We start from the raw sequence: 24,274 nt of genomic DNA, 5'->3' as shown, positions 1-24,274 counted from the left end.
TCTATTCTTGCTGACAGTACTGTAATCTAGTTAAACACTACTGCAACCTAAATTCCTCAGCCTTAAGAACACCTCACCCTCTGGAGCAGGAACACATTGCTTGTCTAATCCCAGGCTCCGAGCCAGCTGTAGCACAGTTGGTGCACTCAAGTGCTGTAAGAGCCCAACTAGCCAAGCTGGGAAAGCTTAAGCAAGTTACACACTTCAACCAATCCATATTAGCAATGTCCTACATTACTTCAACTACAGAGGTATTAGGATACATGTCCAGCCACCTGGCAGAACCTCCACATGCAAGACCAGCTCAGAGGTTTGTAAGTGCACTATGAGATTTTAATGAGAACATCAGGTTGAGTTTTTTTACTTTGCTTCTAAGCAATAAAGCCACTTAAACATCATTGCTGCTGCTCTGTCTACAAAATAAAAGAATAATTTTATTTTGCCTCTTATAAAACATCTGTAAAGAGCACAAACTGAAGCCCAGGCTGATTCCTCACTGGGCTGGGACCAGTCCCATCACCTGTCCCATCTTCTCTACCTCATTCAGCAACTCTGCTCCTGTGCTGAAAGACAAAAGTGCCTGTGCAGAACTGCCTGAGTGACTACAGAGGAAGTAATGCTCAAAGATTGGAGCTGAGAGAATCCACTGCTTTTCACAGACATGCTAGGAAGGAGACTGCTCCCTGTAAAACCAAGAGAGCAGAGCTGCTGGACGCTGCTGTGGAGCTGGTGCAAACTAACAATGATGAATGTGCCACATGAGCTAAAAGGAAAATATGATTATTTATTTGTTAATAGGTTCATTTATTTAGTGAATAGAAGATCTGCAGGCATTAAAAGTATTTGGTGACCCATGAATGCCAGCTCTACAGGGAAAATCACAAACACCTGAAGTGTGCTGAGGTGACTTGTAAAAGGACAGATGTCCATCTTTATGATGGGTTCTATCTTGTGTATGGATTAGTAAAGGAAACATATTTTTCAACCTGTTAAAGAAGTAAAATTTACTGCCAGGGACAGTCAGAGACAAAAACTGAAGGTAGCAAAACCTGCAGCAGTCCAATATTCTTCTTGCTAGTCAGAACCACTGTCCCACCACACAAATGAAATTAAGATGGTACCAGAACCAAACCCTCCTTTTCTCAGAGAAGGATGACAAAGCTTTCTGTTCAAACAGTGGTCAGAGAACAGCTGTCAAAGAACAGCTGTCCAGGTACCACACCTTCCACAAATCAAATGCACAAAGAGCTTAAAATTTTCAGTTTACTTCTATCAGTTTCAAAACCTTTGTTCCTTTTGTGCATTTCTACAATTGAACTATACAAAAAAAGTGAATTACCAAATTGAAAATTCTTACTCACTCTTAAAAAGTCAAAGAGAAAAAGACTCAGTTAAAAAGACTTAATTTTGTGCTAAGAAAAGCATTTTTATATTTCTCTTGATGAAGAGCTGAATTCAGGAGTGAAAACCTCGGGCAAGAAAAGCTCCCCTGAGCATAAATAGTGTTTCCTATCTTGTGTGCCTTTGGTGGTGGAGAACCAGGAGGAGAGAGCAGTGCGGAGACCAACAGGCAACAACCGGTCCATGATGAGCAGGACTGGACTGGTGTGCAGGGGAAAACCTGCCACTCATAGAGCCTAAAAGGGAGCTCTTGTGTTTGGATGCACAGTGCTGTCACAGAGCTGTTCTGCAGCACCACGAATGAGATCATGGAATTTTGCAGCTTATTTGGAAGTTTGGTAGCTCGTTACTACACCTGCTGTTTGAGGCGACAGACTCTTTAAAGCCTATAAACCTCCTAACTAGATCACCACAGCATGAAACATTTCATCATTTCACTGCACAATCTGTTCTGTAGTTTAGTCAAATACTGACTCATCTTCATCAAACCCTGCAAGGAAAATTACTCCAAACTATCTTTAGAAAGCTGTCTACCTCACATTAGTTGGGTTGGATAATTTTTGCTGTATTTAAGTTATGCAGAGAGATTATCTTAGAAGAAAAATCTTAGAATCTTAGAAGAAAGGATAGCTGAAAAGGATCAGGAGCATCTGTAACTCAACCCATGTCAGCTGAGATATTGTAGTTTCTCACAACAGCCTCAACCAGCTTCTGTCAGTGTTCCCAGAGTGCCAGACTGGCCTAAACACCAAAAGTGGTGGTTGACACCCCCTGATCACTGCTGTGAGATACCCTGTGCCATGCATCAAGGTGTGATGAGCCATTAAGGGTAAAGCCCACTCAGACCTTCCTCTACCTGGCCACTCATTTCTGCTTCCTCAGTTGCTCCAGAGCAACTATTTCTGCAGTTATACTACAGTTGCTCAAAGAAATTACTGTGCTTTACAACACAAATATCAACAGCATTTTTGGAAGGCTTTATTCTGCTTAACCCACTCATGAACAGCTATCAGCTTGGGGGATGGCAGGAAACTCCTGAACTGACTTTTCCATCAGTTCTGTCGTGACATTACACTTCAGGGAATGATGATTACCAGCAGAATTCTGAACAGGTCCTAATTAGGTTTGCATGTTCTCCTGTGCTCCAGCCTGGCCAGCTCCCCACCACTGCTCTATCCAGCAGAGAGAGCCCAGCCTGGCTGTGCAGCCTCCTCTCCCCTGGGGCCTTTGCTTAGGCTGTTGTGGCCCATTCCCTCACGTTAAGGCAGGAGCAACTAAATGCTGGAGACATTCCAAATAAACTTATTCTTAAATTCTCTCTCAAGCAAGACTATCCAGATACAATTAAGACACAAAGCATAGAGTTTACTCCCTTTCTTCTGAAGCACCACATTTCAAAATAGCACTGTGTCCTAAGACATCTCTATGCACATCAGAGAAATCTTTTCTGGCAGGAACTGTTTTCTACATATACTCGGTGGTTTTCATTCCCCTCTGGACTTCCTGAGGCTGATCAAAACTTTCCTAAGTGCAGATGTCCTTAAGAAAAACAATACTTAGATGAACTTTTGCAACAGGTCTCTGAGTCTTTCAGAACAGGAATTGTAGCACCACTGTATTTGATCCTAAATACTTCAGAGATGTGACCTGCTTGGTCTGGTGAAAATATGAAGGGAGCTCTAGGTATCTACATGACAAATACTGAACCAAGACATTCCTCAGCAGTCACCCAAGTAATTTCTTTGGCAGTTTGGTAACAGCTCTGGATTCAGCCAATACTCCATTTAGATGCATGGGAAAATGCAAACCCAGCAGAAGAAACAAAGAGCTTTTCTAAAGGTCTGGACTTCTAAATATAAACCAAGAGTCCTCCTGACATCAGAGGTGTGAAGTAACAGAAACAGCCTACGAAAATATGACATTCAGGAAAGAATAATCATGGGTTGGTTTGCTAAGTAATATTGATGGGTTGACTTTTTAAAGCATGATTTTAGCACTGCATTGGAAGGCCCTGGAGTGTTTCTAAAGGAACATTATTTTAAAAGAAGCTTGCAACAGCAGAAGCTAAACATGAGAGCCTGAATTCCTCTCTTTTTGAGTGGGGTCAGTAGGAACATCCTATTCACAGACAAGAAGAAGTAGGAGCCAGAAATTCAATGAGAACCCATCAGAATGTGTAACACAACAACATACCCTGACAAGCACCTTAAGTCTGTAAAAGCTGGGATGCAAAAAGCATGGAAAAATTGACTAGAACATGGTGGGCAATGGTAACAGTAAGAAAAGGAGACAAAGTTTACAAAAGTAGGGAAAATTCTCAACTTCTCTGGCTCCAGAAGACACTCTAAATCAGTTGAAACTAAGCTGCTGAATAAGAAGTAAGAAGTATCTAAGAAAGTTGTGCAGACTGCTCTGCTAGGGGGAGCAGGAGCAGATGGTGATCAGAATCTCAACAAGCCACCAGACCAGGAAGATTTGTAGCCCCTGAGGTAAATGGTCTAGCAGGAAAGATGAGAACTGAAGCCTTCACACAGGATGTCCTTGACCTTGTCAAAGCTAGCAGAAGCACTTCTGCTCCCACTTTACTGAGGTGAAACTGCCTAAAGGAAGAAAGTCCCAGAGAACACAGCAATAAACCTGCCTGGGAAAGCAAAGTATGTCACGGCAGGATGCTGGTCACTGATTTCATTACAAGCAAAGCCTACAGCATTTCCCAACAAGCCAGGTAGTGAGCAGGCCTGTCACAGGCTTCTCTGTGTCCTGGAATATCAAACCAGATCTCTGATTTGTAGTCCAGAATGACAGTGCTGCCAGGAACACAGAGAAGCCAGGCTCATAAACCCTAGAAAACTAACCTCTAGTGCTAACCTCCACACCTGAATTTTCACTGCTGCCACAATGAGGCAGGGGATTTGGTTCTTTCCTGCTTGTGCAGGATATTGCTGTTAACCTGTCCACCCTATCTCACATGTAAGAGTATTTCAATTGTCAGCACATCTCCCCATAGCATCCAATGTAGCTTTGATTTTAGAAACTTGTGCCTAGCCTATACCAGTTTCATCTCTGTCATAGTTCTCTTGTTGATTTTTATAATTAATCTTGAATTTGATGCTGTGTATTAATCACAGGATACATTGTCCTGTCAATGAGAAATCAAGACAAAAAAGTGTGTTCTCTGCAGATTCACCTTAACTTTCTTTGGTTTTCCCAGATACTTAGAAACAGTCTGGTTTTTAACATTTATTGGACTAGTTTTCACAATACCTGTATGAATCATTAGCTTATCAATTCATTTTCTCTCACAGGGAACAGTAGGAAATAAATAAACTGCAGATTTCAAGGGTCATCCTTACTTTGTTCCACTGATTTCATTAACTGATTATAATTTCAATGGTTTTGCTCATTTATTCACTCCTTGGTGTAATGAGCTGCCCCATCTTTCACTATATTGAGGAGTCAGGAAATTAAAAGGAGAGAAGGGAAAAAGGAGGAGGCAAGGAAACAAGGGGCCTTAAGTGTAGCTATTTCAGTACAAACTTCCTTTCAGCCTTTGGACAGCTGAACCCAAGTCTATGGACTTCAGTTTTCTGAAAGATCTGGCACTTAAAAAATTACTGTACTCCCTTGTGCATCCTCTGACCTTTATAAGTATGTAATGCTAGATGAAAACCTGATTTTTTTGGCTACTATTTTCACAAACGAAAAAGGGAAAAAACTTCACTTTTAAGGTGTTAAATATTTTTACATGCAGTCAAGTTGGCATTCACCACCCTGCACGTACCTTTCAGAAATGAAAGAATAAATGCCAGTGCTATAATTTGTTAAATGCTTCTCATCACCACAAATTCTCTCAATTTAAACGACTTTTACATAAATTTAAACCTTTCCTAAAACACCCAAGTAGGATTTTTCCACATAGCCTGAGCAAGGCTTTTAGAAAACTCATGGCAAAGATCATTCCACTAGTGAGGAGTTTTCAGATGTAAGAGATGTCAACTTCTCTACAGGACTTATTGTTCTTCAGCAGAAAACAGCTTAAATTCAATCAGGAAAATGAATATAACCTCTATTATCAACCATGGATAGAAGGCTGTTCTATTTCTCACATTAAGTTGTATATAACTCCATTTCCTGAAAATAATTGTATCACTATTTAGTCTTTCACTTACCAGACATGAAGCTGGGCTACTAGAAACCATGAATTCAAAGTATCAGGCATTTGGCACCCTTGATGGAAGGGAAAAAAAAAAAAAACACAAAACCAAAACAAAACATTAAAATAAATTTCATCACTTTTTGTGCTTAACAGAAATTCACTGCACCAATATCTAAAAGCACTTTAGTAATTCATTTTCAGCAATAACAGTACATACATACTGGAAGCATACATCATTTACTGTCATGTTTGTGCTTACACTCTTGAACACGCAGCCACAGATGCTGTGGATTCTTATGAAGATTTCAGGTGTTTAGAGCTCACTTGGATAACTTTTACAGAGGGGGAAAACTGCACAATGGAGAATGAGACAAACATGTGGCTTCTAGCCTGGAGAGTCTCAAAGCAGCAGTGACTAACACAGAGAAATCAATGGATGCTTTACTCCATTTTTACACTCTTCCTTCCCATATGCTGCTGTCTCCTGCCAGGGACAGAACTCTGTGTTACCTGTGTCTCTGCTCCCACTCCACTGGTTGGATTCACTCCATGGCTGCACAACCCACAGCACTCTGAGTGTTCCAGCCAGGCTACATTAGGATTAAACCCATCAACCAACCACAGAAACAATGTGTTTCCAGATTCAGCTCTACTCCCACAGCCACTGTTTTCCCAGAGATGGCTTGTCCATATGTGTGTTCACATGATGGATTTTCATATGCTGTTAGGATGTGAGGCTGGAGATTTAGGCCACGTGGCACAAAAACCATATTCGTCTTCCTCGTGCTTGAAAAAAAATGAACCTGTGGGTTCTGTGCATGCCAAATCCTTTAGTTCCTGTCAATCTCAAACCTTCCTCCCAGGCACACTTCTGCATCTGTTTCCTGGAGAAGTTTTTAAGGCAAGTCCCTAATGGAGAGGATCTGAGGCAGTCACCTTGGCCTGCCCAGCACTTGGTGTTCTCTTCTGAGCTGTTCAAACAGCTAGAAGAAGGCTAGAGAGTCTTGAGAAAGTGACTCTACAGTCAGATGTGCCCTAGGGAAGTCAACCTCATCTTTTGTGTGCTAAATAGATTCCTTCCTGACTCCTATGCTTCTTGGCTGTCAAGTATTACAAAGCAGATTCACCCAGATCATGAAGCACTGCTTTCACAGCCTCTTTCTTTTTATATGCCAGCTCTGGTCAGAAGAACCAAACAGATCACCACTATTCCTCCCTCCCCAGAGAGATGACTCCATCAGTCCTAGGAGGTGCCAAGGTTCAGCACCACTGGCCATACATCACCTCTAAGACAGTACAAAGACACTAACAGTCCATGTTTGGAGATTAAACACAAGTCTCCCTCACCCTTCTACCCTCTTGGCTCTCTCATTCCTATTAGAAATAATTCCTGTGCCTAGAAATGACTACTTTGACCTAAAGCCACGCCAAGGCATCTCTAACTAGGGCAGGAGCACACAATGCCTGCATTAACCAAACCATCTCAGTAAATGAAGGTTCCACAGGCAAGAGTCAAACACTCAGTTCAGACAGAGGTTTCTCCAGAAGGAGTTCCCATGGATCAGTCCCCCACCACAGAAATCACTCTACAGTGGAAAGCAAAGCTCACACCTCTACTCCTGGAAATACGGAAAGTTTTTAAAGACTCATTCAGTACCCAAGAGGCAAGAATTTTTTCTCTAACTTTCCAAGAGTTGCAATTCTATTTTTATAAATAATTTTTAACTTCTATATTTGGACTGTCTGTATGGTAAATTTAAAGGAAGGGTGGTTCCTTTAAAGCAAAAACTTTTTCCTGATGGACCATCTTTGCCACTACCACAATTTTAGGAAGGACACAATGGGATAATATCCACACATCCTGCAAAAGAACAGGTGTGCTGTGTCAGTGTTCCTCTGAGTGTGGCAGGCAGCAGCAGGAGCCTGGAAGGCACCGAGTGGGGTATGGGAGACACAAGAATCAAGAGTCCTGTAACCTCCAGTCTTTTTAAGCTGCACTGAGCCCCACTAGGAGCCATCCAAAAGGCTGATTTGGTGGGATGAGTTCCCTACTGCTGCAGCTGCCTGACTCTAGAGAATTATCAGCATTAATAGTTCAAGTTGAATTCAGGGTAACTATACAGTCCATATTCATCAGCCAAACTCCACTTCAGCTCTGAGTACTACCTGCCTGATCCTAAAACTTCTTTTGAACTTTCAAATCTGAGGTCAGGCATGAAACACAGGCTGCCTCCTCTGTTGCATCTGAACTACTCAAGCTCTGTGCCAAACCTGGCACCAGCAACTTTGTTATTCCCTCTGCTGCTTCTCTCTTCTTTAAACAAGAAACAGCTGACACCCTAAAATAGCTCCACTTTCCCCATAAGCAGCACAGTGCAGACATTTGGGATATGGGTCTAAAGAAGAGTTCCCAAAATTTTGTCCAGGAGTGATCCAATATCGAGAGACAAAGGGATGGCAAGCATAATAAAATTAACTGCAGTTTTATACTCAGGAGTCTCAATTAAAACACTTTCTTTATATCCTACAGCGGCCTCGTGACTTGCATACCCATAGTCTGTATTTTGGGAACTGCTGTTCCAAGACATGTACAGAGACAGGCAGTTCACAGGGCTCTCATACTGTGCCACAAAAAGTCTCAGAAATTCCACTGGGCATCAGCAGGAATGCAGTGAGATAGAAGAGAGCCCATAAGACATTAAATGCTAGCACTGTCCTAGCCCTTGACCACACTATCCACTCTTTACACTGTCACCTCTGTAAGAGAGCTACCCTACAAACTCCCCACACCAATGCAAGTACCAGAAGGTCACAGTGCAGTTGTTCCTTATGCCACAACACAACCACATCACAAAAGCACATCCAGAAAACACTGAGGAGGGCTATGTAAAGAACCATTTCTGCTCACTCAGGTTAACGAGCCCACGAGTGGTTTCACACGTGAATGGCTGAAGGTTTCCCAGGTCAGCTCAGCAGGTTAACAGGGCTCACACACGGCCGGGAAGGAGCTAATAAGCTCTCCAGAGAGCAAAGCTGACTCTGAGCAGTTCACCTGATATCAGCATACTCCAGTTAGAGCCAGAAGGGCAGCAAAGCACAAACACAGCACAGGTCAGCACATGGCTCAGACAGCACCGTCCCGCCCTGGGGCTCCCCATGGGCATGGGGAGGAGGGCAGCACCCACGGAGCACAGGCTCGGGCACTGCTCTGCTGCTGCAGCACCACAGCACAGTTCACAGGTACTTGCTTCTCTTCCTAACAGTCCCCCAGGCTGCTCCCTCAGGAGTGAGCAATGGGCTTTAGCAATGTCCACCTTTAGTTGCAAAAAGAAAAAACCAGCTCCCGACTGACATAGTTTGATGAAGACATGGTAAACTCAAGTGAAAGTTGGGTATCTTGCTCCATGCCATGTTCCCCACTCAATTATGCACTCCCTAGCACCTGCTTTGTGCCACAGCTGCTCTCCACCAGATCCTTCCATGTGCTACTTCAGCTCACCAATACAGCAAACCAGGATGTCAGTAAACTGGGCTGTTCTCCTTCAGTGACCTGAACATTGACCAAGGACATACCTGTGCAGCCCAGAACAGGAGCACAGGAAGATGGAGATGTGAGACTTTTCCCTTTGGCTGCTACTGCAACTCAGCTGCCCATGGAACCACCCTCTAAAGCTTCTCCATGGCAAAATCCTGTTGAAAGCTTCCCACCCATCCCACACTGCTTGTGTTTTAGGGGAACTACTTTTTAACATGGATCACAAGTCTGTTAAATTTTTGAGCTAAGCCCCCAAAACAGCTTAATTTCTATGTGACACAAGTAAAAGAAACTTCTTTTACCTGTTTTGATATGAAAACAATGATTTCTTTGGAACCACAAGTACTGATTCCCAGACCACAGGTGTTCTTATACCACCAGTGGGTGCAGCATGCACTCCATCAATCTCAGAAAACTATCATGTTCCTTAGGCAACAACTGTCTCAAGTCCATGCAAACAAATCCTACTCTTTAAAATACATGTTTTCTTTTTAAGACAGTAAGACAACATCAGAAACAGAACAGAAGCTATTTTACTCCATATTGAACCTGAAAACCTGTGCCAGTATTTTTTCCACAGACAAGTTTAGAAATTTCTTTAAATTTTAAACTAGGGCAACATTTATAGATCTTTGTACAATTAAACAGGGATAGTGAAACGCCAGTTAAAGACAGCAAAGCCCTTGTCTGAAAGGTAAATACCACAAACAGAGCAGACCCTATCTGAGCAAGCCTGGGAGGGCACTCAGCTGGAAGAGGGTGTGCACAGGCAAAATGAGGTTCTCAACTTCTGATCACTACTGATGAATCCTACTGCTCACAGAGTTCTCTCACTCCTGCAACCGCTGAAACCACATCACAGGTTTGGAAAATCTTCTGAAAAACACTTGAAAATTTTGCAGTAGCAACACTATGTAACAAACCACCCTCAATAAGCTCTGCACTGGATGAAGGTGTCCCTTCAGCTGATCTCTCTTGAGGCAGCAGCCCCAACCTTTGCTGTAAGAAAGCATCTGGTAGCTCAGGAATCCAGGTGACAAGCCAGATCCAGCTAATGGGTTTACTACCAGCTAAATCTCACTGACACATAAGTCACGTAAGAAAAAAAAAATCTATTGCAGCTTATGTAAGTCTCAAAGTACATCTTCCCCCTTCACCAGCCCAATTTGAAACTATTCAAAGCTGCAACAGATTTTTTAGCTGATAGTTAAAAACCACTGTGTACAACATCAAAAAAACCATCCCAATCCAAGCCACTAATATACCTATATACTTATAGGAGGGACTTGTATGTCTGTTCTAGTCATATTCTCTACCCAGTCAAGAGATGTGTCCTGATTTAATGCTGTCAGGGTCAGTAAAAAATGTAGAAAGTCTCTTTGTACCCAAACCTGCCCCGGCCATGATAGAGACAGGTGATCCACGTGATCTAACTGATCTTGTATCATAAAAAAGTTGTGCATTAGTGGATGGGGCTGATTCCCTTACCTGCATCCCAGTTATACTGAGGATGGCACACGGACCATCTGACCACCATAAAAAGGGAAAGGATATTTGGATTCTTAGTATAGCTCATCCCTGGTAATAAAAAATGGCAGTATCCCTTGAAGTTCAGGATATTCCAAGTTCTTCCCATCCCACTCCCGTTCCTGTTCCCCACTGCAGCAGGGAAAATGTAACAATGCCAGACTCCAGAGTCTGCCCTTGCACCCCTGTCACTCCAGAGCTTAAGGGAATGCTGCAGTACAGTCCCCTTCCAGCTGACTAATACCCTGGTAAGGTCTGACAAACCTTTTTGTTATTGCATTTATTGGCACAAATAGATCCAGTGACATAATTCCACCGTGTGCTCTCTTACCAGGGCAGCAGCTCACACTCCATCAGTCCTGCACTTACTGTTAAAGAACTCCTCGTAGTCAGTTTTCTCCACACAGCACGTGTACATGCGCAGCGCTGCCACCTTGAGCTTCTGAACAAAAAGAAGAGACAACACTTGAAGCATTCACCACCAGAGCTGGTGAACACTGCTGGCTTTGTCCCTGAACACTGTGAACACTGTCCCTTTGTCCCACACTGCCATTTTCTGAAAACACTTCTTTTGAAAATCACCATCACTTAAGATTTTCAGGAGCACATTAAACTATTAGATCTGCCAGTAATGGCATGAGTATAATTAATTTTGCCTTGAAGGAAAAAAAAAAATATTACATGTCTTCCTGAATATCCTTCCAAATCTAGTGTGTTAAAATACTTGATATAATTACAGAAAATATAAATTAAATGGTTTTCCTTACAGAGTCTCTGAAGATCCCAATTCACAACTCATGGTTTCCTCCAATAAATTTAAGTGATGTATACCACTAAGAGTGTTTTGTGCAATTTAAGTTTTAAATATTAAAGAAGTCACATACCAGACATGTCCTAAAAATAGCTTCTTTTTTTTTCTAGAAAAGTGACACTTGACTGATTATAAAAGTGAGACAGGAATCCCAAATGATGAACAACATGAGCTATTCCTGCATGCTTTGGCAATTCTCATTTTGTTCCCAGCGTGCCACTGCACCCAAAACACCTCCAGTGCATCATCCAGAACACAGACACAAGTGCTGAAGCTTCAAAGAGCACAATAACTAGTAGCAAAAATCTTAAAGAGAAATGGCATTGGGCTTGGATTGCTCTGGTTTGGGTTTTTGTTTTTTCTAGTGACATATACCAGTGGTCATCTCAGTGCTCACCATACTGCAGGGATGAGCACCCTGCCTGCTAAATGGCAGCTCAAATCACCAAAGTAATTATTTGTGTCTCCTCCAACCAAAAAGAAAATAAAAAAGTTCCAACTGAGGAAACACAGGAGCCTATTATTTTTCTTATTCAGTAAACTCGGGCTTCTGTCAAAAATCAAGCATACATCTAAACTTCTTGAAGTAAATGTTTTACATTGCTTACAGCAGTTCTGAAGGTTTCCCTTTGAAAGGAAACACTGCCTGGTCTGTGAGCAGAGATCTCCCTGGTGAGAGTCACTGCCCCAGAGCAGGCATTACTAGACATTAAAAACATATTGTAAAAAACAGTCCCCACAATCCAGCCCTTAAATAATGCAGGTAACAAAGGAGAAACTGATGAAATTTAATCATGGAAGTTTTAGGGTGTAGAAGAAGTGTGGGGGAAGGGAGAATAAAACAGAAAAAAGTAAGAGAAATATTAAGAAACTTCCCAAAGATCTCCTAGAGAGCACGGGCAAGGCCAAAAATGAACTCAGGTCTCTTGGGCCCTAACCACAAAATAACTCTCTCCCAACCCAGGATCCCTAGCCAAAAGCAGGCAGTAAAGAGCAGCAATTAAGGAGAACTCTGAAATCAACACTTAGAGCTAACAAGAATCTTTATTACAACAATATGTACACAAGCACATGGGAGAGAAACTACACTCTCAAGAGGTTTAGCATCACCTGATTAAAGCAACTGATTTTAACCAAAATAACTAAGCCTGTTACAAGTCATTTATCTTTGCTTTACACTTTCTGAGGAGCAGCATGCAGTCAGCAACAGTTTCAGATCAGTCTCTGAAGAGATGCACTCTGTTTTGCAGCTATTCAAAGCACCTTAAAACTTCCATTATTTTTAATCTTTTTATTTAAATAACTGGTTTTAATTTCAATACAATCGAGCTCAGTCCTTCTTTCAAGCTGCCTTCTCCTCTTATTCTTTTGTACTCTTCCTTAATTCAGAGAAAAGAAATTATGAATTTTATCTTTTTTCTTCCTCATAAGGAACCAAAAGCATCTCTCACAGAGCTGCTCTCACTTAGTCAATGTTAACAACCATTTTATGAAAGGGCTATTTAAAAGGAAAAGGAGAAAGAGAATGACCTATTTGTGACCCTGCCCTTGCCAGCTACCACTGAACAGTGATTTGAACAGCAACCACACCATATCTCACCACTGACTGCTCAGCAGACCCTCCTGGTAAGGTTCTTACTCTGTTCTTTGGTGCACAAATGAAGTGCAAATCAGTTATCTGAAGAAATTCAAGAAGGATTTAGACTCTACCAAATACAGTATTGTTGCATATGTCAATAATGGCAATACATAATAGAAGTTCAAGATCTGGATTATTAATTCCTTACATCAGAAAACAGGAACTTACATTAAAGCTTATCCATTAAGTACTGCTCCTATCATAAGAAAAAAAAATGTAGAGTGTTTTTGATCTGCTTTTTAGCACTATTAAACAAATAAAAGAATTATTAAATTAATGCTTTACCCATCTGTTGTACTTGAGTTGTCCTGTGAACCCCATTGCTTCTATAATCCTTGTAAAAGCACCCACTTTTTCTTCAGATGGCAGCAAGGAATCTTTTGCAGAAAGACGCTGTAAAATTGAAATAGCACATATTTCAGTCTCAGCACTTAAATCTGACATATTTTAGTTAGCAAAGTTATAAATTTAACAGAAAATTTTAGGTTTTTTTGCCTGCTTTCTCTGTTCAACAAAACAAAACACCATTTAGCTCTCTCCTGAAAATATTCCACTGGTTTTCATATGTGCCATTCCTCTGTTTATGAATACAAACATTGCATAACCATTGTGATAACAACATCCTATTGGAAGCTCACATTCAAATACCTACAGAAACCTGCTTTCCAAAATATGGCTCCTATCCTAGACTCCCATATTCATTCTAGGTGTCTTTACTTGGGCTTAAGTCTTTTGCAGATAAAATGAGTAAACAAGTCACAGAAACAGGGTAAATAAAGCTAACCTTTCACATTTCCTTTCTTCCTCTCACAGGCATTCTACAGTAATTATACAGTACACAAACCAATCAGCTTTATTTTAAAACCAATGAAGATACATGAACCCACCATTCTTACCAAAGAGCTCCCCCAGACTCTTATTCCCCTTACAGTTAATCTACGGAGTACTTGCAGAAAATCCAGATCAGCAAAGTACTTAGTCAGCAATAATTTGCAGTGTCTGCAAACATGAAGATAAATGTTCTCTTCCAGACTCACTACACATGTTAAACACTCCTGGGCTGATGCTGTGGCTTTAGCCCAGTGGACATAGTGGAGCCCAGTGGGGATAGGGGAGAGAATTGGGAGGGTAAAAGTGAGACAATTGAGGGGTTGAGCTAAGGGCAGTAAAACAAAAGCCAGAGATACAAGCAAAGCCAAAGGAGGAATTCATTCCCCACTTCCCCAGAGTGGGCAGGTGCTAAGCCATCCCCAGGACAGCTGGGCTCCATCAGAGTAACATCACACCAATGTCCCCCACTTCCTCTTTCTTCCCAAGCTTTATATGTGAGAATGATGCTGGATGGTCTGGACTGTCCCTAGGGTCAGCTGGCATCAGCTGTCCCCACTGTGTCCCTTGTGCACCCCCAGGTACTCCACTGGTGAGGAGACGAGCAGGAAAGGCCTCGGTCTTGTGTCAGCCCTGCTCAGTAACTCAAACACGCCTGGGACATCAGGGCTGTGTCCAGCACAAATCCAAACCACACCCCATACCAGTTACTAGGAAGAAAATTACTCTCCCCCAGCCCAAAGCAGCACAACTGGTGAGAAAACTTTATGGCATTCTGCCTCTAAGCACCCCAGCAGCAGCCATGAGCCAGCTGTAATCACCACTGGTACTCCTGCAAATAATTTCCATGAATTAAGTATGCAATATAGACTTTTTGCTATCAACAAATTACTTTTAATGTATCTACTGCAGATGAATCTCCTAGATATGACTTGAGGAAATACAGCTGAGAGCCATTATAATATATGAAAGTAATGAGATCAGGATGCCAGCTCCAGCAAGGATCAGGAGCAGACTCTTGGGGATGACACAAAAGCAGAGGAATACAGCACACACCACCCCAGCCTTCTGGAATGTACCTGTCCAGCTTTTGACAGACATTCCTGCACAAGAAAATTCATTTTTTTGTCAGGTCCAACTGGCTACACCTGCAGTATCCTGGCATTTGAAACTATTTAACCTCAGTAACACAAAGTTCTGGTATGTTTGGTTTCACAGTTTAATCATGTTAAAAAAAAAATCCCTTGTGCCTTTTTAAAATCCAGCCTTGTAATTTGGACTAGATAACCTTTAAAAGTCCCTTCCAACCCAAAGTATTCTATGATCCTTGGATGCTCCCAATTTTCCCATAAGAACCTGCAAACAACTATTTCCTATCCCTGTTCAGTAAATTTTATTACTTTTATAGGCCAGTATCATACATACATTCCTAAGTTTAGAAGGGTCCTAAAATGGGCTATTCCCATATTGAAAGCTTTTTCCCTTTCTGACCATTCTCTATAGACTTCCTAGCACTAATATACTAGTTTTTGAAACAGCATGAATGGTAAGTTAATACATATTAAGATACAGATTAAAATACAGATCCAGACTCTGCACAAGTTGCCATAATTAATTAAAAAACTAACTGTAAAGGTGACAAAATTATAGCTCTGACACAGAATCCATCCCTGTGTATATCCACACACAAGCCTGAGCTTTTGAGATAAAACACTCTGCACTTGTGCACTGACTGCCAATGCCTTGAATCCTGCCATACCCAGTGTTCAGGTAAATGGACAGAAACACACCCAGCACCATTTAAATATCTGTCAACCTCCCAGACAGAGTAACACTGCCCAGGACCTCCTGTGATACGCAGGTCCTCCTCTGAATGCTGGTCATTAAACCTGGTTACCACGTCCCCCCTTACCAATGTCTGCAGAGGCACATCCCACCCTCTACCACACGTGATGGACCCAGTGATTCCCCTGACATGTTGTGGGCATTTAAACCAGATTTTAGTACCTTCTCTTCAGGATTATGCAATGCAATACTCCCTGCTACACTACACATGGCTCCTCACCTTCCATCATAAATCCGTAATCCCCCTCCAGGCAATGATAGGAACTGCTCAAGGTAGAACTTGTGTCCAATAATTACTGCCACACTCACTAAATCAACATTCATCTCCTTCACAGGAATTCAAATCACACTGAACCACTAATGAACCCAGGCAGAACTTCTCTACGTGCCTCTTATCTATAAATGCACATGAAGTCTTCCTCTGTACACGTTTTTCATTATGCAGAGAAAGTTAAAAACCAAAATTATTTCAATTCATCTGTTGTTAGCTCATCACTAAAACAATGGCTAACCAACAAGCAGGTTTTTCTGGAAAATGCCATGTTTCTTGCTTCATTCTTCTGCAAGGCAGCCTGGACTAGCTCAAGAGATGGTGAAGGGATTTAAGCAGAGAGTGCTTGGTTCAACCTATGGATAGAGGCCTGAAGCTCATCCTGCCAATGCCAAGACTGCAGCAAAATGCAATTAAACAATCCTATAAGCATCTGTAAAATGAGATCTAGGAAACACTGGGCTGAGGAGGGGGAAACTGTATGGTGCTTAGTTGCCAGCTGGGCTAAAACCACAACAGAGAGAGAGAGAGAGAGAGAGAGAGAGAGAGAAAACTTTAAAAATGTATTTTATAACTCACTCAAAACAAGCTCATGAAGACACTGTGCAAGGGAGATAAGCCTACCTCAGGCTGCCTTTCCTGCTCAATACCTGAAAGGCAGTGCTTAAAGCAAACAATCATTTTAATTTTGACACCAAACATAAACTGAAACATCTGGAGCTCACCATTAATTCCAAACCACTTTCCCACCAGGACTGCATAGTCAAGTTCACATTTCAAAGATGAGTAAGTACTTTTCTATTCAAAATAATGAAGCTGCAGTCCAAAAACCCACCTCAAGCCTACAGTGTTGTAAACTGCTTCCTCTCTGGTCATAAATCCTGCCTGGCTTCTTACACCATGGCTATTTTAACTGGGAAGTTTCCTCATCCATCTTTCAGCCCTTGTGCCCCTCCCCTTGCCCTTTCCAATACACCAAAAGCAAATCTTGAGTCCTGCCTTGAAGATCTTCATGGCACTCCTGGTTTGTTTGAGGTACAGTCTTGTCACCCACTGCTCTCCCAGATCCACTCTGTAAGTGCTGCCTGTGCAGGGCTCAGAGCAGAGCAGGTAGGAGTGGGGATTAGGGGCATGCACCATCTTTGGGAGTCTGGATAACAACTTGAGCTCTGGCCATGATAAATTGTGCAATCCCTTTGTATATGCTTCAATCCCGGTCTGCAAAACGTTTGGTTTATCTTAACAGCTGAAAAACACTGAGAAAATTGACTATAAGAAGGAAAAACCCAAGTTAAGAACTAAATGCAAAGAGCAGGCAGGGGTTCTTCCCTTACACACTCCTGGTTTTACTTCATTTTTTCTATCTATGTCAAAAGAACCTATTTTAAACCCTTCTTGTTATGTACCTCTAACTCCACACCAGCAAAATGCACTATTAGCTAGACAGCAAAGCAGGATTATTGTTTTCATGGAAGTTTTACCTATTAATCCCTAACTCTTTTTCCTTCTGTCCTCTCATTTCTCATGCACGTGTTCCATTTTGCCATTTTCTTCACACTGGATTAACAAGATATCAGGATATTAGTTGAGAGATGCTAACACCTTTTGTTTAAGTTGTGAACTGATCTTATGGAGTTGATTAATGCCTCAGAAAACTTCTACTCCAAGACAAAAGACAATACACGTACAAGACACATGGACCACAGATCAAAAAAATAGTACAGATGAACAGTAAATTATTACACAATAATTAGCTGTTATTAGTAGACTACATGACAATTTTCAGTGTTTAGAAGATGGCGAAAGTGTCACCACACATTATTCCCAAACTAAAGAATAAGGAAACATCTTGTCACTTCTAACATGTGTGGAAGGAACATCTGCCCCCAACACCTTGACTTAATTTCTTTCTTGTCTGGAAGGAAGCCCTCAGTCTTGTCAATGAACCTTCACCCTGATAATCCAACTGTAACTGCACCTTCCTATGCCAGCCCTTTTTTCTGAAAAGGAACAGAATTCCTTCTCCAATTACCAGACTCATGGTTCACATTACACTAAAACATCTTAGAGAAAGGCTGAATCCTCTCCTATGTGTTCTGAGAAGTGTTTTGCCTCCTGTCTGTGTAGAATCCCTAGCACATGTACCCTCCAAGAATAAAACTTCCCAACTTTTCTCACCTTCTTTGTATTGTAAAAGGATCTGTTTTGCTGTGTGATGGCTCCATTGGCTTGAATCAATCCACCACAGAATTTAGAGAGTTGGAAGGGGCCAGCCTTGTGTCTCTAGTAGAAATGATAAAAAAAAGAAAAATAATTTAGAGACAACTGACTTAAATTTACATCAACCACCCGCAGTTTGCTTCCAAGTCAATTAATTCTGGCTAATCCTGAAAAACTCTGCATCACAAATCGCACAAATTTATTATAACAACTGTTACAAACAAAATGGCTGTCTATGCTTAATGCTGCACACATTTTCCAGTGCTCCATAAATGTACCGATGGAATGGACTGGTAGAAAACACTGTACTCAAAAGCTACAGCTTCTCTGCTTTGACTCTCACACTACTTCTAACTATGGGGTTTGCCTCTTAAAAAAGAGTAATTGTTTTTCTGACTCAGCAGACAAATAACTCTAACTTTTATCTATAACTTTATAGCCTATTCATTTGTCTTTGTGGCCAAGACTTGAGAAAACACAAATTGCAGTGTAAAAGCTACCACTACAGCCCCTAATGACTTCAGAGCTCATGACTTCAATCACAGATCTAGTGCACAACAAAGAAAACCGCTCTCAAAGAAAAGCAGGAGCAAATGGGCTCCCCAGGAAAGAAGCTGCACACTGAACAGAACCCTCTCACAGCCTCCCAGCACACCCAATTTAGCAGTACCTTATTTATCAATAATTCAGACAGAGTAAATATGCTGTTCAGAGCAGTCATCCACAGATGTATACTGAATGTAGAGTAAGCCCAACTTCATTAATAATTTCACAACTTCTCATTTCCACCTCTAGTCCCAAGATCAGGTACTACTGGTGTGAACTGGTGCTTTAACAGTAGGGTTAGCATCTATTCCCTTTTCCTACACATTTTTCACCCCTTTATTATTAACTACTATTACTTGATGTTCTAGTTGATTTACTCTGGACAGACACACTCTGGCACTACGCTGGCTGTCCCACAACAGTGAGCCAAACTGCAAAGCTTCTGCTGGAACAACACTAAATGTGCTGTGCAAGGTAAACATCCATCAGTACTAGGAAGTCCGAGGCCACTGTACAGTGGAAATGTTCTATAAAATAAAGTGTTCTCTAAAATAAAATACTGGAAACAGCATGCAAACATGACTGGCTTGTAATAGCTCATTTGGAAAAGTAACACCTCCATTTGGACTTCTGCATTTAATCTTCTCACGACAGATCATATGGATCTATTAAAAGACACACCTGGACATGTAACAAGAGGGGGAGCTCACTCTTGCAGCAGCAGAGAGCTCTAGAGTTGCCTTGGTATTTCCACAATACACAGTGAAGACATCACTTTTGGAAGCCTCTTTATTGAAAAACCACTACTTTTTCTTGGTCATTTAAGATCATTCCATTTTTCAGACACTTTAACATGCTGTGATGTCTTACCTGGAAAACACTGCAGAGCATCCGCCTACAGCGGCCCGGGACTGCGGCGGTCTGTAGCAATCCACAGCACCCTGCTATCCACTGGGTCACTGCAGCCTGGCAGCTCTGCAATGAGAAGATGAGCAATGAAGAAAAGGACACAGATATGCAGAAATAGTGTAACTGTCCCTCTGCTCTCACAGGTTTTATTCATTCATACAACAAAAACAACATGGAGCTGTGTTGGGGGGCCAGGGGGAAGGGTTTAGGTTGGAGATCACGGAAAGGCTCTTCCCCCAGATGTTGCTGGGCACTGCCCAGACCCCCCAGGGAATGGGCACAGCCCCGAGGCTGCCAGAGCTCCAGGAGCGTTTGGACAATGCTCTCAGGCACAGGGTGGGATTGTAGGGGTGTCTGTGCAGGGCTGGGCATTGGACTCAATGATCCTTGTGGGTCCCTTCCAGCTCAGGTTATCCTATAATTCTAACAATCCTCAGATTCAACTCCCAACTTGTGCTTGACAAGAGTATAAATTTTGATTATGAAAATATTTTGCCTTCCAGTACAAGTATCCAACCCAAGTCTGATGGCAGAAACAGATGAATGGAAGGAAATGGTGGGCTGTCTATATCATAAAAATGGTGGGCTGTCTACATCATAAAACCACACCACAACTTCTCTGTCTATATAATAAATTCAAATGCTTAAGAAGCATTCTTCAATTGACTGAGTAAGCTCTAAAAAGCCCTCATCCAACTCAGCTTTTATGCATCTTTCTCTTACTTTACTCAGGCACAGCTAAGAATTTTCATATTCCAAAAGCACATATTGTCCTCATAAATTTCAGTGAAGATAATTATTTTCTGTCATGAAAATGTTAGCAATATAAAGAAGAGGTGGAGCTTTTTTTTGCCTGCACCTTTTTTGCACCTTTCACCTTCTGCAATATTCAAGTTAGTACAATATTTGCCTCCGTCATACATGCACTACATTAACACTGGAAATAATGTATGGAGATGCTGTTTTCTAAAATAGCTTCATTTTTGGTTGGTCAACAAAGATGATGAAGAGATTGAAGCATCCAATGTATGAGCAGAGAATTAGTTTTCAAAAACGAAGACTTCAGGGAAATCTTACCAATCTGTATTAACATCTGGTGGGGTGGGCAGTCAGACTGCCCCGGGGGGTGCTCAGTGAAAGGACAACCACGAGAGCAGCAGATCTGCCCAGAGACAAGAGGAACCAACACAAACCAACCCGAGTTCCTGTCCCGCTCCTGTGACCTGCACAGTCACCGCTGCCCCTCAGGTGTGGCCATCGGCCTCGCAGACTGTCCCTCAACTCCAGAGCTGCGCTTCAATTCATTTAAGGGAACTGATTTGGGGTTTTAAACACTGCAAAGGGAGAGATGCTGTCCCATGACAAATGTGGTTAGTGTTCACTGCCACTACACCTTCCCACTTCTACTGCAGCAAGACTACTCAGTCTTCTGATCTTTGGACATAACATCACCATCACAAAGTGAAATTATGAAAATGATACATTTCTAGCCAAAAAAACATTTCAGCTGAGTCCCACAAAGTACTTTTTGAAATAATCTAGTGTTCTGACCCAACCAGTTTAACAAACACTTCAGTGAGTAAGAGGTAACCCTTTTTTTGTGAACAATTACTACAAGATTCCAAGGATCTGACAGAATTTTTTTGAGGCTTTTTCTCATTAACATGCCCAGGTTATGGCTTAGAGCTTGAACATACTGAGGTTTGGAACTGCTGAAAAGCACAAATGCAACAAAACTGGACACAGACATATGAAAACAAAAAATAAGCATAAGCACACTTAAAAGCTGAGATGTGATAAACAATCCAGTAATAAAGAAAACAGACACCAGGAGATAGCAGGGAATATGAGAAGCTAAGGAATTTTCTCTAAACCAGCATCACTCTGCAGAACACAGCCTTCCTTTCAAACTACAAGTGCTTCTTTTGGTTCTCCCCTGGGCTGAAAGAAAATGTACCAAGCCTAAACTGAACAGGATTACTGAGGAACAGTCTGCAGACAGCTGCCTTGTCAAGACAGAATAAAAGAATATCTCTAGTCTTCTAAATCCTCTTGGCAACCTTTCAGAAAGTCTTAGGTAGCAGACAAGCCATTTATCAAGGTATCTTGGGCAAAAGCCAGATTTATCATAATGCCAATATTAAGAAGCAGAGCTGAAATGTCAGGGCTGTATCATATACAAGGAGCTCAAAGTCAGACAAAAACCAAATTTTCTTTATTTCCATTAGAAGGAAGAAATACAGAAAGCTTAAAGATTCGTTTTCACAAAATTAGGAAACCACTAAATTCTAATGCAGAAAAAGGTGCTGAGAAATGCCAGGGATGAGCAATTCTTGAGCTGAAGCTGAGCATACTTCAGATCACAAAAATGGCAGGTAACTACACGTCTCCTCTCTAAAGAGAAACCTTTCTGGTCAGGCTGAAAAATCAAATCAGCTTACTTTGCCACATGAATGCCAGCAGCAGCTGGTGGAGGAGCTGCCCTGGGACAGGTAAGCCCAGGAGGCAAATTCTTCCCCTTCAGAAGCAGTTTTCATTGCAAACCCTGCCCTGGGGGTGCAGCTCCACAGACAGCTGAGCCATTCTGGTGCCTCACTGCTTCCCTACTGCTCTCCCTGCTCCCTCCCTGCCTGCTGACCATTGCCTCTTTAATGCTTCCAAACTGCACAACCTGTTGTCACTGTTCTGCTGCTCCAGCACTTGGACCACGGGGGCCAAGGAAAAGGCAGGCAACCGAGCAAGGACAAACCACAGAGAAAGGTCAGGGGTGGGAGGAGAAAGTAGGAACTCAAGGTTGCTGCATTTCAGCTGCTCTCGGCAGGTTTGTGCTTGGCTGCTCTCATCTTGATATTGGAAAGGGCAGGGCTCAGCATGACTGGGGAAACCACACCCTGAGCCATCAGCTCGGGGTACCTGGGGGACTAGTTTCATAAGTGGATATTGCCCCCATACTAAAGGCCTTTCCTGTTCCTGGGATATCTGTTCCCATTTAGCAGCGCTGGCCACGCTGTGTGGTGATTTAAGATCATACCCAGGTACAAAATTCTATTTCCTCGACAATATGCTAAAAAGAGGAATTCTGCCACAGATCTCTGCTAATAGAAAAAAAATGCACGCAAATGAATGGGAAAGAAGAAAGGAGTGGAGTTGTTGGAAACCCACACTTTCACAGGAACCCAAACACTTCCAATCTGAATCACAGAACCACTAGGGCTGCTAAAGCCCTCTAAGGTGATCAAGTCCAACCATTAGTAAACCATGTCACCAAGTGCCATATCCTCATGGTGTTTGAACACTTCCACGGATGGTATCTCCACCACTGCCCTGTGGTGGTGCCAGTGCCTGAGCAGTAACACAGGAATTGGAATCTTTACACTATCCTTGCTATCAAACAGCTCCAGAGTGAGAGGGGAAGGTCCCATAAGGGCAATGCTCACCCCCTTAGGGCACACAATGAGTCCAGCAGAGGAGTCCCACTGGCGGGCATGTGTCTCCAGTTCCCACCAGGAGCCCAAAGCTTTACACAACAGAATCACAGGATCAATTAAGTTGGAAAATAACTGAGATCATCGAGTCTCTGAGAACATCAAGTTCAACCTATGACTGCAACACCACCATGTCCACTAGACCACGGCACAGAGTCCCTTAAACACCTCCAGGGATGGTGACTCCACCACCTGCCTGGGCAGCCCTTTCCAATGCTTGACCATCCTTTCAGTGAAGAAGTTCCTCCTGATGTCCAAGCTGAACCTCGTCTGGCACAGTTTGAAGCTGTTTCTTCTCATCCTTGTTCCCTGGGAGCAGAGCCCGAACCCCTCCTATCTGCATCCTCCTGTCAGGAGTTGTGCAGAGCCAAAGGTCCTCCTTGAGCCTCCTTTTCTCCACGCTGAGCCCGCCCAGCTCCCTCAGCCACTCCAGGTGCTCCAGCCCCTTGCCCAGCTCCGTTCCCATCTCTAAACAAGCTCCCACCCCTCAGTAACTCTTCTGCAAACACAAACTTCGCGGGAAAAGCTCGCCCCGCTGCTTCGCCAGACATCGGGTGCGAGGCCCCAGAGCGGGAAGCGGGAGCAGCCCCCGCTGACAGCCCTGGGGCTGCGCAGGGAGGCCGCCACAGGGGCGGCGCGGGGACAGCTCCGGCTCCACACGCCGCTCGACCCCTCAGCACCAGAGCTCTCTCCCCTCCTTCCTCCCCTCCCTCCTCCCTTCACTCACCAGGGCCCGCGCCAGCGCCGCCATGAGTCCCCGGCGCCGCTTCCGCCGGCGCGGCCCGGCCCCTTCCGCGAGGAGCGCCGGGCGGGATGGTGGCGTGAGGCGGGCGGGCGGCGCGGCGCTGCCTGGCAGCGTCGGGAGCCTTCCCCGGCCAGAAGCAAGCCGATAATGGCACGCTCGAGAGAGTAATGATGTGAGTGTGTTTCCATGGAAAGGAGAGCACCTTCCCCTCGTATTTAAAGCGCAGGTTATAAACTACCCCTGGGAGGTAAATGTTAAGGAAGCTGCCCGTTCTGTAACGCCCTGGCAGTCACACTGCCAAAGGTCAGATACTTTCACTGCTGGAACCCAAGCCCCTCCACAGTGGGGTGTCCCTG

The 24,274-nt window shown here is 43.0% G+C and overlaps 1 protein-coding gene across 3 annotated transcripts in view; it reads right to left on the bottom strand.

Annotated features, from left to right (window-relative positions):
* Positions 1-24,017, bottom strand: part of UQCC1 (ubiquinol-cytochrome c reductase complex assembly factor 1) — a 47,057-nt gene extending 23,040 nt beyond the window's left edge. For 2 of the 3 annotated variants that reach the window (XM_068207437.1, XM_068207439.1), the window contains exons 1-6: positions 23,901-24,017; positions 19,650-19,754; positions 18,192-18,296; positions 13,355-13,462; positions 10,989-11,061; positions 5,571-5,628 (exon numbers count right to left, since the gene is read on the bottom strand). In XM_068207437.1, coding sequence (XP_068063538.1) covers positions 5,571-5,628; positions 10,989-11,061; positions 13,355-13,462; positions 18,192-18,296; positions 19,650-19,754; positions 23,901-23,924 — 473 coding nt within the window. In that variant the 5' untranslated portion in view covers positions 23,925-24,017. Of the gene's footprint in view, positions 1-5,570; positions 5,629-10,988; positions 11,062-13,354; positions 13,463-18,191; positions 18,297-19,649; positions 19,755-23,668; positions 23,694-23,900 lie in introns of those variants that run through there. The other variant, XM_068207438.1, reaches the window with a different exon arrangement.
* Between the last annotated feature and the right edge of the window lie 257 nt (positions 24,018-24,274).

Source organism: Anomalospiza imberbis, chromosome 17, assembly GCF_031753505.1.
Source record: "Anomalospiza imberbis isolate Cuckoo-Finch-1a 21T00152 chromosome 17, ASM3175350v1, whole genome shotgun sequence".
Taxonomy (NCBI): Eukaryota; Metazoa; Chordata; class Aves; order Passeriformes; family Viduidae; genus Anomalospiza; species Anomalospiza imberbis.
This window is presented reverse-complemented; position numbering and strand designations above follow the sequence as displayed.